The 17026-nt window shown below is 32.1% G+C and overlaps 1 protein-coding gene across 10 annotated transcripts in view; it reads right to left on the reverse strand.

Moving 5' to 3' along the window:
* The window catches only part of LOC118191624 (exocyst complex component 4-like), a 785372-nt gene that overhangs the window by 403376 nt on the left and 364970 nt on the right, over positions 1 to 17026 (reverse strand). For 5 of the 10 annotated variants that reach the window (XM_085821101.1, XM_085821098.1, XM_085821099.1 and 2 more), the window contains one exon: positions 6634 to 6690. The exons of the other annotated variants lie outside the window; for them this stretch is intronic. In XM_085821101.1, coding sequence (XP_085677227.1) covers positions 6634 to 6690 — 57 coding nt within the window. The remainder of the gene's footprint in view (positions 1 to 6633; positions 6691 to 17026) is intronic. 10 annotated transcript variants of the gene reach the window in all.

The raw sequence follows: 17026 nt of genomic DNA on the forward strand, positions 1-17026 counted from the left end.
GATATCCGAGAACGACCGAGCAGAGTCGGGAGTTGTACTCTGGTGCTTTGCAGTGAAGCTGTCTCCCTTGTTATAGCCAGATAACCTGTTTCGCTGATTGTTCCAGCGAGTTTATAGTAGATCTTCGACAATGTAAAACATGTTTTGGAACTTTCCTGATTAATACTGACCAATTTATAAAGTGTGTTTCGATACTTCATCAAGTGTCGTCGTTATTCACTCCAAATCCACACGAACCCCATATGTACGTAACGTAAAAATATACATTTATAAGGCAAACATAAAGCTATTAGAAAAATTATCTTATGTTATTGAAATTATCCAGTTACTGAAATGCTACGCCGCATTTTTAAGATAGTAGTAGTGTTTTTCAGGAGAGAATTTTCAGAGACAGAAGCTGGCGTTTCACATTCGAGGAGATACGATGTACACCTAGCCAAAAAAAAAAAAAAATGGGACAGTTCTATATCCCTGTTTCTACTGAAATTTGCTTGCATTTTTAATGTCTCAAAAGTTTAATTTAGGATTTATATTTGATTATATATAGCGTTATTCTAATATAGGTATTCTGACACAAAATCGAATTTCTTCTGAAATGACATACCGATTTTTTCCTATATATTGATTCTAAGACTCAAATTACGCCAAAATGCCAAGTTTTGTAAATATTGCACGAGTAGTTTTTTAAAAATTAGCTCTCAAAATATTATCTCCTCAGTGTTAATTGAATTTGGTATATATTTATTAATCTAAACTTACTTTATTCCGTCTTTCCCAAATCGAAATTTAGGTTCAATCCAAATAAAATTCGCAGCTATCTTTTCATTTGTTTTTAAAATTTGTATTTTTTTAGTAATTTATATAATTTTTTCGAAAAGATTTCTGGCTTAAAACTTATAAAATTTTTGTCATCATCTTAAAGTAGACTAATTTCTAAGCATAAGTATTTTTATTCAAAATTTCCAAACATACACGTGAATTTATATATTGAAGGATTTTGAAATTTGGTTTGCTTTAGTTTTGGTTTGGTTTATTAAGATTACGGCAAAGCACACTAGGGCTATCTGCCTAAGGGGAGGGATGCCTTCGTGGTGGACTTTCTAAGGGAAACTGGCTCGTATACACGTTACACATGGGGAAAACCACGAAAACGCCCATGCAGCTAGCCCGTTCGCGGGATTCGAACCTCGGACCGAACTATCAGTGCTCAGCGATTTTACCGCTCGGCCGCTGGTGGGCCTTTGAAATTTGGTGTATTTGTTATTAGCTATAATAACGCCAAATATGGTTTAAACGTTTTTTTAAAATTATTTGAAAGTATGAAAGCTGCACTTTTTTTTTCCCGCTCATGCACAATGAAAAAAAGAAACGAAAACAGGTCGCTATATACTAAAAATTTCGCCAAATGAATTATTCTTGCCGCAAACTAAAAAAAAAAAAGTGCGCCAAAATAATTTTTTTAATTTCTCTGTAAGTTTCTGATCAAATTTTACAAAATAAATAATTATATATAATTAATATTTATAATTTGGGTCGTAGAATCGAAATATGGGAAAAAATGGTATGTCACGTCAGAAAAAGTCCGATTTTGTGTCAAAATGTCAGAACAATGCTATGTATATATCTAACATATATCCTAAGTCGCGCTTTCAAGACATGAGAAATGCAAGTTAAATTTCGTCAATCGGCCCAGTAGAACGGAAGATATAAAATTGCCCGCCCCTTTTTTTGTGTGTATGTGTGCAAAGTATACAACTCGTAAATAATCCTTTCATTAATCTTACACTGAACTAAGACGCGAAATTCTATGGTACCATTATTGGTCTATTTTAAAAGAGAGGAAAGACGGGTAAAGACGGTACATCTATGTTAGAAATATCCATGAACGCATCACAGTTTCTGAGAACGTACCACATAGGCTCAGTTTCAATTTACCAAACCAAGATACTCACTAGTTTTCTCTTAAAGTTTAGATCTATTTCCTCCTCTATTAGTTGAGGTCGGTATAAACAAAAAGCATTATTTTCTAGCTTTATGACTAATCTTCTAATCTGGACCTAAAGACTTAAATGTCCAGGATATCGTCTCAGTACTTCTGAAAATTAACTTTTTCGTTTTCCTTCACACGGATGTTTATGCATCTACTCAAACAAATATTATTCAGACAGGCATGTAACCTAAATAACTGCCTCTTTGAGGCATGTTACTTTGATGAGAGTGCATGTCTGATTCATTCAAAAGAGAATAGTGTCAGGTAATGATATCCAGTCAGTACTTGGACTCATATGTGAATACTATGAACTTTCATTAGTTTTGTCCATTTCATACGACAATGTACCTATCTCAAGTTCCACCCACTGAGGTATAACAAGATGTACGTGAGGTATTTGCCCACTAAAGACAATACGAGTAAAATCTTATATGCTTAGTAAAAGCTCATACAATGTTCATAATATTTTCTACGACAAAACTAATACGACCCAACAGATGTCTCGCTTGGTCTTAACGCAAACCGCATATATGAATCCGTTTAGTACTGGAATCTCATTTCTAGGCTTTATTTGAATGAACCTTCCAGATAACAAGTCCATGCCCATAAAGTAATTCTTTAATTAATGAATAACTGAAAATCTTGCATTCATTTGTGGAACGCCTGTATAGCTCTGATGTGTTGGAATTTCATTTAATGTTGGTTTATTTAATTATGGCAAAGCACACTAGGGCTACTGCCTAAGGGGAGGGATGGCTTCGTGGAGGACTTTCTAAGGGAAACTGGCTCGTATACACGTTACACAGGGGGAAAATCACGAAAACGCCCATGCAGCCAGCCCGTTCGCGGGATTCGAACCTCGGACCGAACTACCAGTGTTCAGCGACTTTACCGCTCGGCCGCTGGTGGGCCCTCGGAATTTCATTTGGATTGCAGTTTATTAGGATGGCAATGCATCAAAGTCTCTCTTACAAAATAATTTACACTAAGAACATCAAATGCATACAATGCAAGCCATAACGTTAATTCCCAAAATACTTGTCTCAGACCAAACTGAAGCACTCTAAAGTAATTTCCACAAAACATTTTCATTTTATATATTTATATAACAGTCTTTTACTACGTAAATGGAAACACTGTAGAAAAATGCAGTATTCTTATAACGTAGAGTAGATAACGTAGTTATCACACATTCTGTTATTGTTATCTGGTAAAAAAAATTAAGTTCCAACATTACCAGTATGTGAGTGTTCAATGTGTTCCAGCATTGCCAGTAAGTAAAGATCATTAGAATCGATATTAGAGGAATCGATGTCTCCAAAAACAATCATTGAAATCGATGTCAAACAGTTATCAATTTAAAAGCTTTTCACAAAATTAATCAATGACCAGACATAGAGTTATAAAGCGTAATAACTGTCACTGATGAACTTTCGTTGACAATTCAGTGTTCCTGAGAGTATTCAAATTATATATTAATATACAAAGATAATAAATATATACTTAAATAACGTTACTATATAAAATTTTATATAATCAGCACTCAAAGCACTTTTTTGTTTTTCTGACTGAATTCGGCTAACACGGAGGCTATTTGCCTAAGAAAAGAGATGTCTGCTCAGAGGTCTTTTTAAAGGAAACTGGCTTATATTTACATTACACACAGCGAAAGATACGAAAATACCCACAAAAATCAGAACGAGTAGGAAATTTTGAAATCTATACTTAAATTTAAAAGATTTAAATTTAAAATTATTTCAAACTTAAGATTCGAATTAGATTCTATTGCCACATATCAAAAATAATTTCTAATGATAAGACAAAGCATACATAATACGTCAAATGTAAGTAATACCTTTGCAATCTTTCTAGGTGAAAAACATATTTGTACAGCTTTTATTCTCAAAAGAACAAGTAAATGTTCGCTTTATGTATTTCTTGCAGGTGTTAATATAAGAAAAGAAGAAGAAAATGAACTAAACTTAGGTAACAGCCATGTAAAAACTAGGCAGTGTTGCTTCTGAATCCCGGCATGTTGGTGAAATCAGGGTACAATTAAAAAAAAACGTTTTTTTTTTACTTTCTCAGGAAAAGAAGCGGAAAAGTCGTTGGACGAAATTTCAGCTGTTGTACCATTCGACTTAGGAAATTTCAACGCCTGAAAATTTTATAATTCTTAGGCTGTACTCTAGTCATATGCAGAGTAAAGCCTACGGTTGGGGAGTTCCTAATGAATTAAAAACCTTAGTGACATCTATCATTTTTTTGTACTTCCTGTTAGACGATGTCTTAAAAATAAAATTGGAGTAGCTAAAGTTTTCCGTTCTCATGATTATGAAGGTCAAGGTTTAAGTAGTCACGAGTCTCAAACAAGAAGATCTTCTAGCTTAACCGCTTTATTTTTCACGTTACTACTCTCTCCTCAATAACTTAATAGATTTTCATACCAGTTTTACTTCGAAGGACAATCAATCTCACCTGGACACAAAAGTTTCTTTTTCCATTTGTACTAGTTCTCATTTTAATTATTTAAAAGCAGAATTCTTCAAACACAGACGAAACATGCAACACGGAAATTCTGTAAGTACTGATATATAATACAAGTATCGAAGTTTAAAAACCCATTCATGGTCCATGAAGGTGCTTGAGGAAACAAAGGGAAAAGATGCAGAACTATACTTAACATAATTATGTTACACATTATTCCGTATCGTTAGTATTTCTTCTTCAGAGAAAATACATTTTTATTTCTCCTTTCTCGAGAAATTGCATAATTGCTAGAGAAATGTTTAGAAACATATAAAGGAAACTTGCAAATTAAGTATTTTCTTGCACAACTAAGCACGGCAGCGATGAAAACCCATTCGAAATTAAATATTCGAGGTAGATCAAAACACCATGAAATCGAGTTGTTAGGGAGGTGATGCTGCAAACGAAGTATTTGAAAAAGATGGCTTCAGCCGTATTTTCTAAAATACTCATGATAAATAAGTACCCCCAATAACAAAGTTCCTCAACATAAATAAAATGGTTTTCTGAAAATAATTTTAGCATCGAGGCAATAGGAGTGTTCAGTAAATATAAAATCTAACATCCGTTCTTTATATGGTCACCGCACAACAAAATTTCAAGAAATGAAATATTCATTATGCAGTTATTTTTTCCGAAACTTATTTCTCAACTATCCATGAAGTTGTTATCCTAACAATCAGAGGATTCAATTGTCAGTTGTTTCATTTGAATTGGTATTCACTGTATTGAGGTTTCAATTGAATTAAGCATTCATTCCATTACATTGTGGTCCTATAAAATTACACACAAAGAAAAAAGGTCAATCTTAGATTCATGTAGATTTTATACCTCTATCCATCTCGAAAGCACATGATATATGTCCATCTTTACGGAGGGAAAAAATCAGCAAAAAGGGAGACAATTTTATTGTACCTTAAACCTACGTTGAAAGATTACCTTTTCTCCTGGTCTTCCTAGCTAATGTCTCTTCAATGTTATGATCATAAGAAAACTAATTTTAGGTTTCAGCAATAAAAAATTCACAAGTCTCCTTTTCGTACACTTTAAAAAATCTATACAGAAGTTACTAAGCTCTAATACCATACTACAGACTAATAAATCAATATGGAATATGTAAGCAAATAAAACTGAGTTACATTAAAAAAGCATGGTTTTTTAAAGGGATAAAAGTATCAAATTAATGAATCATTTTTAAGTAATAATTAAAAATTAGGACTGTTTAGCCAGACTTGCAGATTTCTTCGCTCCTGATGAAGAGGGACCTATTCCTGTTTGCCCTCGAAATCGATTGAGTTTTTGACTAAATCTAAGGTAAACACAAGGTTGTTTGTTGCTTGTGTTTCTCCTCTGTTTATACTTATTCATATTTTTGCTTCAATCTTTAATAGGTAAAAAATTCTACAATAAATATACAATTATTCTTGTATGAAATCCATTTAAATTAGTGAACTTTACGTAAATGAAAATTTTAATAATCAATCACAACTGCTATATAAATAACATTTAGATTTAGTCGATTACATTTTTAGTCTTTAAACAGTAAAATTCGTATTAACTTGTCAGTATGTGACTAGTTTGAATATGATGGATAAATATTTTTTTACTAATTACTAGTTCACTAAATAAACAAATAATCATAAAAATATTGGATAGTTAATAAATTATTGCTTAATGATCAATCATTACTCGCTGATTATTCAACATTATTTTCTGAACCTAATTGAGAAAAGACTTAAATGTATCTTCTACTTGATAAAGTGGTCAGGTCTAGAACTTTGTTTTTTCTTTTCGCATCATCTAATGCCAAAAATACCATAACGAAAATATGCTTAAATGTTGCTGATTCGGTGTTTTTTAATCAACATTATTCAAGCCAATATTTTTTATTAGATTTAATTACTGTTCTTGTAATTTTGCAGCTTTAGATACTAAGAGAGCAAAGTATTTTTAATTGGTTGGAAGGAAAACATCGGACAAAGCTGTAGGGGGGGGAATACATTTTAAATATAAAAGTTCCTTATGTGGAATACTTTCTTTTGTGTTGCAGAATTAAGTGTTGCAGAAAACAATTCAGAATTTTGAAAATAAAAATAAAAAATTGGAATATTTACCATAGGGGTCGAGAAGCGATCTTTCCAAATCGGAAGGTTCGGCGAATCGCTGGGAAGCTGCAATTAAATAGGCGACTAAAGCAAAAATAAAACTCAAAAAAATTAAAATAAAATTAAACAAATAATAAATAAAATTAAATAATATGAATGAAAAATCAAATAACAAATAATAAAAACAAAATGAAAGAAAGAAAAAATAAAAGCTGACATTACGTATCAAGCCTAGAAGCAACTTTACGGCAAAAAATTATTTTTCAGGATAAAAACGGGGGGAGGGAACTAGTTGTTTGGATTGTTTTAGGTTTAAAATAACAATTCATATACATGGAGAAAAAAATTTAACATTTAACTCAATCATTTACCTTTTCTCTTCTAAATTTTAAAAGACTAATGTTTGGGATAAATCGTTCACCCTAAAGGCAATTTGACTTTTCTATTGTTCTAAAAGTTGTCCAAGAAGAAGAAAAAAAGAAATTACGCAGTGATGCAAATAATATATAAAATTATCAAGACATCGTTCCTTAGCTTGAATAAAACAGAGCTGTGCCAACTAAAGAATAAGAAAAATTATAATTATAAAAAAAAAGAAATTTAAAGATAAAAGCCAAATAATACTTAGAAAGCACGCGTTCAAGTAACATATCCCACTGGGAAATGTTTTTCAGATTCCTAGAAAAAAGGCTTCCCCAATGGGAAACGGAAACAAAACAAAGAACTGTGATTGATTTCTGTTGTATAAACCGAAGAAGTAGGATGTGCCGTTTGCTGTCTTCAATGCAGAACTGTCGTGGCAACGTGCTGTGATGCTGCTACACATTGTATAATAAAAGCATACATTAAACATTTCTGGCAAAACGTTTTCCACGGTATTATTTGATGACGCATGTGTACAAAACTTAAGATATTAAGCAGTATATGCGCAGAAGTAATTCAATAACATATTTAAAAATAGGGAGGTGGAATTTAATCTATAAATTCATGCGCAAAGAAATGTAACGCAATTTTCATGAATTTTTTTTTTATTACAAAGCACTAAAGCGGAACTGGAATTCTTCGATTATACAATTGGATTGTAAGATTATACAATCTGTGCCTTAGTTGTAGTGTTAAACTGATGCTAAATGAAACAAAAATAAACTACAAGCAAAAATTACTTCTCACTTTTTCTTTCAAACTAGAACTACATTCACCCTTTCGCTAAATATTGAATTTACTGAATTAATTATTGAAATTAAAATTATTGAATTAATTATTAAATTTCAATAATTATTGAAATCTGAAAGAAAAAAATGTGTGTGTAATGTGGATGCACCCAGCTGTATGTTTATTCACAAATTTTGTACGAAATGTTAACACACAAAAATACTAAATCAATACATGAAAACATTGGAAAATGTCAAATTTTTTAATTTAATTATTCTTTGTTTGGAAGCTGAGGATGGCAATGATTTGAAAGCAATTTAAAAGGGAATCCTAAGTTTTAAGACTTTTATTTTGGAAGACAGGTAAGATGCTATTTTTATATATTTCAGACTGTGAATTTTAAGATTCCAATAATACACTCAATAGGATGTTATAAGCCTTATTATGATGATCTTATTTTATGATATGCATTCTACGAAGTGTTTTGATGTTAGTTTTAAGATATTGTTGCGTGCGTACGGGTTCGTTATGAAATGAATGCACAAGTCCGATGAAAAATGAACAAAAATTTATTATTATCACAACAAAAATGCTTAAATTTTCTCAAATTATCACGCAGTATTACAATATCTCACAGTAGTTATCTTTTAACTACTCAAATATCCAATAGAACGTAATTCAAAACAGCTAAAGAACGCTAATCCGCGAATTCGCTACAATCAACAAGAGCAGTTTTCTAAACAACAACAAACTAAGCGAGCAACTACTACGAACTGAGATGTTTTCCTCCTTTTATAAGATTTTAAAATCACGCGCTAGAATTTTCCAGTACTTTCTCGAAATCAAAAAGAGATATTTATTTATTTAACGCACGCGCTCTTGTATTTTTAATTTTTCCGGCTTAGCTTTCTTTTAATATTCGTCACGCGCTGCACTGCGCGAGAAATAAAACCATTTAATTTATAATTGAACTAACATTAGCTTTTTAAATAGCAAATTCGTAACACTATTATGACACGAACGAGCTTCAAAGCATGAGTTTCCTACTTTAGTTATTATTTGCTATTATTATTTCCAGCATTAGCAGGTATCAGTATGTTGGTTAATATGATTCAGAAAGTCAAAGAGAAAACAAAATGTCATCAAGTGATGAATGTTTACGTTTATAAATACTGTTTTCGAAAATGAGAGTAATCAAAAGCAGTCTAATGTTTTCGAAAATGAGAGTAATCAGAAACAGTCTAATGTTTTCGAAAATGAGAGTAATCAAAAACAGTCTAACAGATAACTGAGCAGTAAAAAAAAATTAGTTCTCTCCATGTGCTCGACGAATTAACATCAACACTGATTAGTCAAAAAATGTTTAATTCTCAATATTCGTTGTACTAGTTAAATTCAAAATTAAAGCATCAAAAAAATTATTCGAAACAGATCACTAGGGGCAGAAAACAAGGACTAACGTTGGACAGGACATAGGTACTTGTGTTGGTCGTTTTAATTTAAAGTACATACGAGACTTTATAAGGTTTATTATTTTTCTTTATTAAACAGTTAGCAGCTACAGTATTTTCCCCTCCTTCCAGCATGCCTTCGTGGTGTAACAGTAGCACACTCAGCACGTATTTTAGAGCATGGAGGTAGGAAGTAAGATGGAGTCGCCCTAAACAAGTTTCTCCGTACCCTGCTCTGAAGCACCGGCGATCCCTACGTGGTGACCAAAACATTGGGTCATTTACCATTGAGTTCTATGGGATTTGATGCGTTCGGGTGTAAATATTTTGTAATTACGTCGTAAATATACATATACATGTATATATTTTCTTTTTCTACAACACTTCAGAGTCCTAAGTATGTGAAAACAGCATATTTTTAAACAACATTTCATTCTGAACGGAATTTAATGCTATACTTTTCGCAGGACAATTTTCTCAGAATGGTTTAATTTGAATGAAATATTTTCACAAGTTTTCGTTAATTACATTAGAAAAAAAAATTAAGATAATTCGATTTTATTCGGTTAAGGTACAAAAATTAAGATCAAAGTTCATTGTATTATTAATATTAAAATTATGCATTATTTCTTTTCTATTTATAGAGCTTCTTCCTAAAATACTTTCTTAAATATGACATGATTTTTGGCTTCTTTTAAATCGAAAAATGTAAGTCAATTTATAATTAATGCTCTATTCGGTTCATTTTAAATTAGAGAATTACTAGGAATTAGCGAAATACTTTAAATAAGTATTTCGCTAATTCCTAATAATTAAATAGGTATTAAATAGTATTTGACTTTCTCTGAACATTTCTGAAAGGGAATAAAATAAGTTTTTTTTTTAAGTATTATTTAAAACTTGTAACTGAGTTATTATAAAATGTAAAGGGAATAATTCTTTTAATTATACTTATCAGATTTTTTTTACTGTTCATTTCAACAATACATATTCTAAAACTCTTTATTACGTTCTTAAGTGCGCATCTCATAGCATTTGCTTTACAATACCTTTTAACAGATTGCTTTACAATACGAACAATTCTTGCTTAAATAGTTTTATAACGTATTTATCAACAGGATTTCAATTTATGTTTACAATTCAATATTAAGGTTATTATATATTTAGATAACATTTATAATCATTATAAATTAGATACATTTAATCATTAGATTTCTTCACAGTACTTTCACAGTTGTTTATAAGTGAATAAATTCTTCATTTCAAATACATTTATAAACAATTTAATGAATATTTAAGTATTTTGTCAAAGGCAGATACGTGCTTTTTCCAAGCACATGCATAAATACCCATACATATTTCCTATTTATCATTTCCGGCATGTGCAAATCTTTAATTTCTGTGCATTCACTATATTTTTCGTGTAAAGAAATTACACTAATTTAGCATACACCCGAAAGTTTTACATAAAAAATATATATGAATATAATTTGAATGAAAATTATAAGTATTATTTTTAATACCCACTCAAAGGTCAGTTTTTCTTCAAAATTCCTCCACGATGGCATCTCTCTCTTTAGGCAGATAGCCCTTGCATGCGTTACTCTATTTAATAAAAACTTAATCTGACCTATGTGCCTAATTACAAATATTTTAACATACATAATTTTATATTTACATTTAGCCATCAAGTTTCAAACTTTTCAAATCTTCTAGAAAATAAATTTTAGCAGATCTCTTTTAACAATTTTGTTAAAATTTATATTTTTGTAGTTCAACAGCTTAGAATTTTATAAAACAAATTCATAATCAAAATCGCTGTTGTTAGTTATCGAAAAATAACCAAGATGTGATTTTTGCGTAAATGTCAGTAAACTACTCGTATACAAATTGCTATTATCCATCACACTATGAATGTTTCTTTCATGCGAGAGTGTCCCTTTTTCGATTTCTATGGAACTGTCGTGTGTCGAAATACTATCAGAATCTTGTCAAGCGAGCTTCTGAATGTAAACAAAGAACACCCCGTCTGGTGACCCAAGCTTCAAAGCAGTGCTTCACTTCTAGCGCGGAATGGCCCCTCCTCCCTTTCCTACCTCCATGTTTTAGAGGTCCAGATTCGACTCGGGGCGAAGGCACTGCATATTATTCACATCTCCTGCTTCAAAACAAACCTAATGACTACAGCTAAGTCTCAAATTTATACACAATTTTAAATACAAATTATTCTCTACTTTCTAATTCTTCCATTCTCATTCCTATGCAGTCCATACCATAGCCAATTTCACGAGTTCGCTTATTCGATTCATTAGAATGTCAAAGGACTTCTTAAGATCATCTACATGTATTTAATTGATTAAGAATTCAAATATCTGATCGGTCCTTTCATTTTATGAATACAAATCGCCAACAATATATTTTTAAGCATCACAGTCCTACAGGTGATATGTCCACTCACATCAGAATGTCTTAGAATGATCAAATAAAGGGTGCGGCAAAACGGCGAACGTTATAGATCTGCTATTCATTCTAGTTGCGAAAATATGGGCAATAACCCATCGCTTAGGATGGTAAGTGCAAGAGAAATAAAAAAGACACCCCAAAAGGTCGTATCAACTAATAACTGCTTTAGGGATAATCAATTCTGATTCTCATTTATATTCTACTTTCAGAGACGCTTATCTATCGGAATGACCATTTAGGAAACTCATTGGTATTTTTATATGCTTTATATATTATCCATATAAATATTTTTATGATAACCTTTTATTAAGAATGCACTACTTGAAGCAAAACTCTTATACGAGTAGTGAGAATAAATCTGAACACCCCTGCTGTAATCATGGCCTAATTACCACAGAGGCGTCCTACACCCGAGTCCACAGCCCGTACTATCCCAAAATCTCTTGTAGTTATTTTCAAAATGCATGACAGAAAGGGGAAATTCATGAAAAGCTTCTGAAAGAATACTGTGTCAAGGAATCCAGATTGTCCTACATTGGACACGACTCTAATATGATTATACATTTTGGAACCTTCGAATAATATAGTATTTCTACAGCACAGTTTCTCTCTAATATCGTTCGAGAAGAAAACGCCAGGCTATACCTTAATGCCAAATTTATACTAGAAAAAAAAAAGGAACTAAATTAATATTTATTAAATACACCAGTTTACTATAAATCATTATAAATTCAAAGGGTAATAAATAATGCCGAAGAAATTTTGGGATTTGAACGTTTACCTTATAATACATATAGGTAAATATAAAGGAACAGTTTTATATTCTAAATACAGATTCTTTCTCTGAAAGAAGCGTCAATTTCAAACCATAACTTCACAAATCCTTAGCTTTATATTACGAAACACTAAAATATGTCAAGGAAACGCAAAAAGAAATTAAAATGAGATATATACTGCATAATTATTGATTTTAAATTCTATACAAAACAGATCATCAAAGTCAAGATGCTGCAGAAAAATCCCCCCCCCAAAAGGACCTTGTTGAATGTTATTTAGCAATGAAGAATAAAGGGTATTTAACAATGAAAAATAAAATATTACCGTGAATTCTACAAGATTATAATGAAAAATTAGTCACTTTAAATTCTACACAAAACAGAACATCAAAGTCAAGAAGCTGCAGACAAATCCCCCCCCAAAAGAGGATCTTGTTGAATACTATTTAGCAAGATGGTATTTAACCATGAAGAATAAAACATTACCTACCGTGCATTCCATAAGATTAATATATTTGATAATTCATTAGTATTTTCAACTTATTTATTGGCTATTATTAATAACATTAATTACGAAAGAAAAACGTGAATTTTTGGAGCGTGTTTTTGTATTAGCTCTTTGTTATGCAGATTTTATAGAGTCTAGTGGGCCATTTATATGCAAATTACGGCTAGCGCTCAAAAGCTACCTGCAGAAGCGAAGGGATGGCTTCGTGGAGGACGTTTTTAGAAAACACGACTCCTTTTCAGAGTACATATGAGGAAAACCACAAGAACTACCATTCTGGGATTCGAACGCGGATCAAACAAGCGTTTCATTATGTTAATACTTGTGGGACTGTTGTTAACGAAGTTACTTGTATGCTTAGTTGTTGGCTTGTCCATGTATTTCTTGGAAGAATGGTTGCCAGAGCCTCAAGTAAGTTGGATTTCTACTCCCCCCCCAGTTTTTATTTAGAACACCCCGGCGGTAATCCGAGGGTCTCCTACCCTTCTCCCCTACCACCAAACCACACGAGAGGACTCGTGCTCGCCATATATTTAGAGTGCCCCCTGGCGCAAAGACACTATATATTTACAAACATTCACGCCTTCTCCGGGATTCGAACCTGGGCTCTTCGGTTCCGCAGTAAGCTACCCTAACCACTATACCGTCTGGGCGGTTGTATGCTTTCTAACGTTAAATTTGAAAATAAAGATCATTTGATGAATAAAAATTCTAAGCTATGCCAAGAATGTTTTGAAATACCCGTTTTTCATCCAATATTAATGGAAGCTAAAACTTAATCATACATTTTAGAAAAACACAGATTTGTTTAGAAGAAAAACGATAAATTAGAAAAACAAAGATTTTGTTAGAGGACTAACAAAATCATTTAAGTGTGAAAACCTAACTAATGCAATAATTTTCCTTTTTAAGTCCTTTATAAGTGTATTTATTATACTCTGCCCACTATACGGCATAGTTTATAGTTTTTGTGTCAGAATTGAATACATATTTTTCTAATGACCCTATGATACAAAGAATTTATCTTAAAGTAAAGAAACTTAACGGATGACTTCATAATCATCTCTTCTGGTCTAATTTCCAAGTCCAAACTCTTTTCAGTTTTTAAAGCATATATTCTTAAACACCTTTAATCAAATTAGTTCCAGCAAACGCTCAGGTAGACACATTAATTGTCAAAAAAGCGAGCTAAAGAATTTCATTCAGTGTTGGTACAGAAGTTTTTTTATTCATTCTTAAGGTAAAAGAAGAGCTATGTTCGTTGAGACAAAGAAAGGAATAATATGCATTAAAATTACAGCGCTAAGGCTAAAAAACGTTTTTATTCTTTAAACACATATAATAACAATATTACGCAATATTTAAGACAAAATAAATAACTATTTAAACAATTTAGTGCGAAAATGAAAAAAAAGGGGGAATTTAATGAGAAAATGAACGAAAGAAAAATAAAAATCTCACTACCTAAGTTATTCAAAATATATGTACTTCTTTATTCACAGATTTTAAAGCAAAAAACATATTCTGCTTTAAAATATCTTAAATTAAATTTAATTTTAAGCTATTTAAAATTTTTTGGATAATTTTCTAAATTAAGTAAATGAAAGATGCTTTTCATTGAAACTTTCAAAGGAAAAACTAGCTTTTTTCAGTAAATTCGATAAGTATTATGGTAAAACATTCGAGAACAATCTGTAATTACAGAGTTTCTTTTCAAAGCTTGAGTTTTTCTACGCAAAACTGACTTCTATTAACGTTACACGTAAATACGAATTCCACACGGAGCCAGCTCGTTCAAACAGTACGAATCAGAACCAGGACGAACTACCAGCATTCAGTGGTATTATTCATTCCATCGCTGACGGGAGAAAAACTCCTAGATACCTGCCTGTTTTTTTTTTTTTTTTCAGCTTCTTGCGTTTAACAGTTCCATTTATAAAGCGAATGAATTGATTTATTAAAGCAAAAGCACGTTTCCGTTTTAAGCAAAATTACAGATATATTTATCGGTAAGACATAAAACGTAATTATAATTCAATGTCATTTTAATTAAATTAACGTAGAAAAGGGAACAAGAAATTATGATCACTTTTGAAGTGAAACCGAAAATAAATCCACTGGTGTAAATATTTCATACCGCTGTAAGGTAAAAGAAATCTTAATTTCGCATAATGTTTAGTTGTAGGCAAAGCATATAAATTATTTTGAAAATATACAGGAAATTTAATTTAAATCAGAAGTTATGAGGGAAACTTATGGTGTATTTCCCCCGCCTTCATGGCATGCCTTTGTGGTAGTGGTCGGCACGCTCGACGCATGTTCGAGAAGTTCGTGGTTCGAGTTCCGGAGGGGGGCATTGCTCATTTTTCTCTCTCCTGCTTCGAAATGGCCTGGTTTCTCTACAAATTGACAAAGTTTAAATGCCATAAAAGCTTGAATTATTCTTCTAATTTCATCTGCATTTCAAACGAAAATCTCATTATTAATTCCACATTCGTTTTTAATAAAATATTTTTTCCAAAAACACGAGAAGCATTTTACCGTATTTATGTTTCAGCTATATTTAAAAGACAACTGAAAGTAAAATACAGTTTAATGTGAATACTTAATTATACATTCAGAATAGTCAAACGTAGTTGTACGGGTGGTAATTTACAATACTAATTACTAGCATATAGACAGTTTCAGATATCCGCCTACGGAAAGAGATGACTTCGAGGAGGGGTTTCTAAAGGGAACTGGTTCATACGCATATGTTACACGTGGGGAAAATAACGAAGCTCCCATGCAACCAGCCCATTCGCCAGCATTTGAATCTGGGTCGAAATACCAACGTTCAGTGATCTTATCGGTGGGGCGTTGTGGGTCACCTTATCGGAGTTAAACAAAAAATGTGCAAGCAAATTTAACAAAATCTTCCATTAATTAATGCTAACCGCATAAATTTCTAAAATAAATGATGATCTAAAAAATTCAATACTCGGTTTTCAACAGTAATTCAGGTTAAAGATAATTTTCACAACTCAAAAATATCAAGATTATATTAAGAAATATCATTTACTGTTTCTGAAATGGCTCGGAACGTTTATTAATAGTCACACTCCTCTTTAGCAAACACTCCCCATTAATCCTCCATTACTCCTGAATCTCCAAACCAATGTAAGAACCAATGCACTTTAATTTCACAAGCATCCTTTGAGAATGGACAAAACTGTTAGTGCTGCGAGCATCCGCCAATAGAAAATTGGATTATATGTTAAAAATGGTATGCGTCATGGATTGTAAGAGTTCCCCAACATTGCCTAGACAGGACTGCGGGGCACTCCCTCAAAACAACAATCGTTTCTTTGCAATAAAGATGGCTATTTACAAAACTGACTGCCAGGACGATAATTCACTCAGTACGAGCAGATTTCGAAATCTTGTGTAAAGCTTTGTTTGTCTCTCGTCTGCTCTACAAATTCAATATTGGTTGTTCTTCCGGTGCATTCCTGGACACTTTTTCGTTTATGAGACGGTGTGATAACAGACGGATTCAACTATTTTTCGGTGAATATGTAGTTGGTAAGTACCAGACTGGCAAGCTGAAACATGCATATTCACATGCTAGACCATGCGCAAGTGGGAGTAAATTGATGTGCATACACATTATGACAAGCAGCATCTTCAAAGTAAAAATGGAGTCTTGTTACATATTACAGCAGAAGTATAATAATATATTTTTATTATAAGAAGGTGGATGCAGTCAGTCAATCCACAGAAATTCACACACAGCTTCTCCGCACAGAGAAACTTTGAGAAAGGAAATGGCACCTTATTAACAGTAGCTTCTTCCTCTCCTGTACAACACTAAAGTACCTCGGGTGCAAAAAACAAAGTTTAATTTTTCAATAATAAACTCAAATGGTCAATAATAGACTCAAACTCAAATAATAAACTCAACTCTTCATATTAACCACAAGACCGCCGTAATGTTTTCCAATGCATCCTCTATCACTGAATGCAAGCCTGTGCTTCCAATCGACAACCAGCTTCAAATTAAAATTTAATTT

The sequence above is a fragment of the Stegodyphus dumicola genome, chromosome 7 (assembly GCF_044657685.1).
Source record: "Stegodyphus dumicola isolate Sdum_Otavi_A_Nest chromosome 7, ASM4465768v1".
Taxonomy (NCBI): domain Eukaryota; kingdom Metazoa; phylum Arthropoda; class Arachnida; order Araneae; family Eresidae; genus Stegodyphus; species Stegodyphus dumicola.